The following is a 909-nucleotide window of genomic DNA, read 5'->3' on the forward strand; positions in this document are numbered from 1 at the left end:
GGGGGGGGGGGGGGGGGGGGAGATATTTGGGGTGTGGAGATTTGGGGCAAATGGGGGTGGATTTTTTGGGGGGCAGATATGAGGAGGGTTGGGGGGACAAATGTGTGGATTTTGGGGGTTGGGGGGCATTTTGGGGGGCAGATAGGGGAATTTGGGTGGATGAAGGGGGCCAATGTGGGATTTTGGGGGGAGGGAGCAGATTTAGGGGGGCAATGTGGGATTTTGGGAGGGGTGGGGGCTCCGTGGTGGGGTTGTATTTGCAGGAGGGGTCTCTTCTCCCCCCTGGGGGTCTGTTTTGGGGGGTCCCCTCTGCTCTGACCCCCCTGTTGCCCCCCCAGAGCCTGTGGTTCAGCGCCGGGGGGGGCCCGGGGGGGTCCCCCGGGGGTCGCAGCGCCGTGCAGAGAACCCACTCCCTGCCCGTGCACAGCTCCCCACAGGCCCTGCTCGCCTTCCCACAGGGTAGGGGGGCCAAAAACGGGGAGGGGGGGGAAATGGTGGGGGTAGACCCCAGAAATCAGGGGGACCCGAAAATGGGCGGGGGGGGGCACCCAAAAATGAGGAGGAAACTCCTGGGGGAAGAGGGTTTGATCTTTTGGGGAAGGAGAGGGAGCACAGGAGGGGTTGGGAACTCCCCCCCCCAAAAAAAGTGACGAGAGGACCCCAAAGTGGGGGAGGGAAACCCCAAAGTGGGGGGAGTGGGGGCAGGAAGGACTGTTTGCTCCCCGTTTGGGGGTGGGGGGTCCCTCCGGGGGGGGTTTTGGGGAGGTCTGGGAGTCTCACCCCCTGTTTTCCCCCCCTTTCCAGAGTGCCCCCTCCCCGGCACCGACCTGGAGATCAACCCCACCCTGGAGTCGCTGTGTCTGAGCATGACCGAGCACGCGCTGGGGGGTACGGGGGGGTCTGGGGGGG

The 909-nt window shown here is 65.1% G+C and overlaps 1 protein-coding gene across 1 annotated transcript in view; it reads left to right on the forward strand.

Annotated features, from left to right (window-relative positions):
• LOC113940434 (protein Smaug homolog 2-like) overlaps nucleotides 1-909 on the forward strand; it is a 5,627-nt gene that overhangs the window by 3,740 nt on the left and 978 nt on the right. The window contains 2 exon segments of the mRNA XM_027631573.1: nucleotides 260-459; nucleotides 805-888. Of these exon segments, the coding sequence (XP_027487374.1) occupies nucleotides 260-459; nucleotides 805-888 (284 nt within the window).

This window comes from Corapipo altera, unplaced genomic scaffold (assembly GCF_003945725.1).
Source record: "Corapipo altera isolate COAL_440 unplaced genomic scaffold, ASM394572v1 130166, whole genome shotgun sequence".
In the NCBI taxonomy this organism is placed as follows: domain Eukaryota; kingdom Metazoa; phylum Chordata; class Aves; order Passeriformes; family Pipridae; genus Corapipo; species Corapipo altera.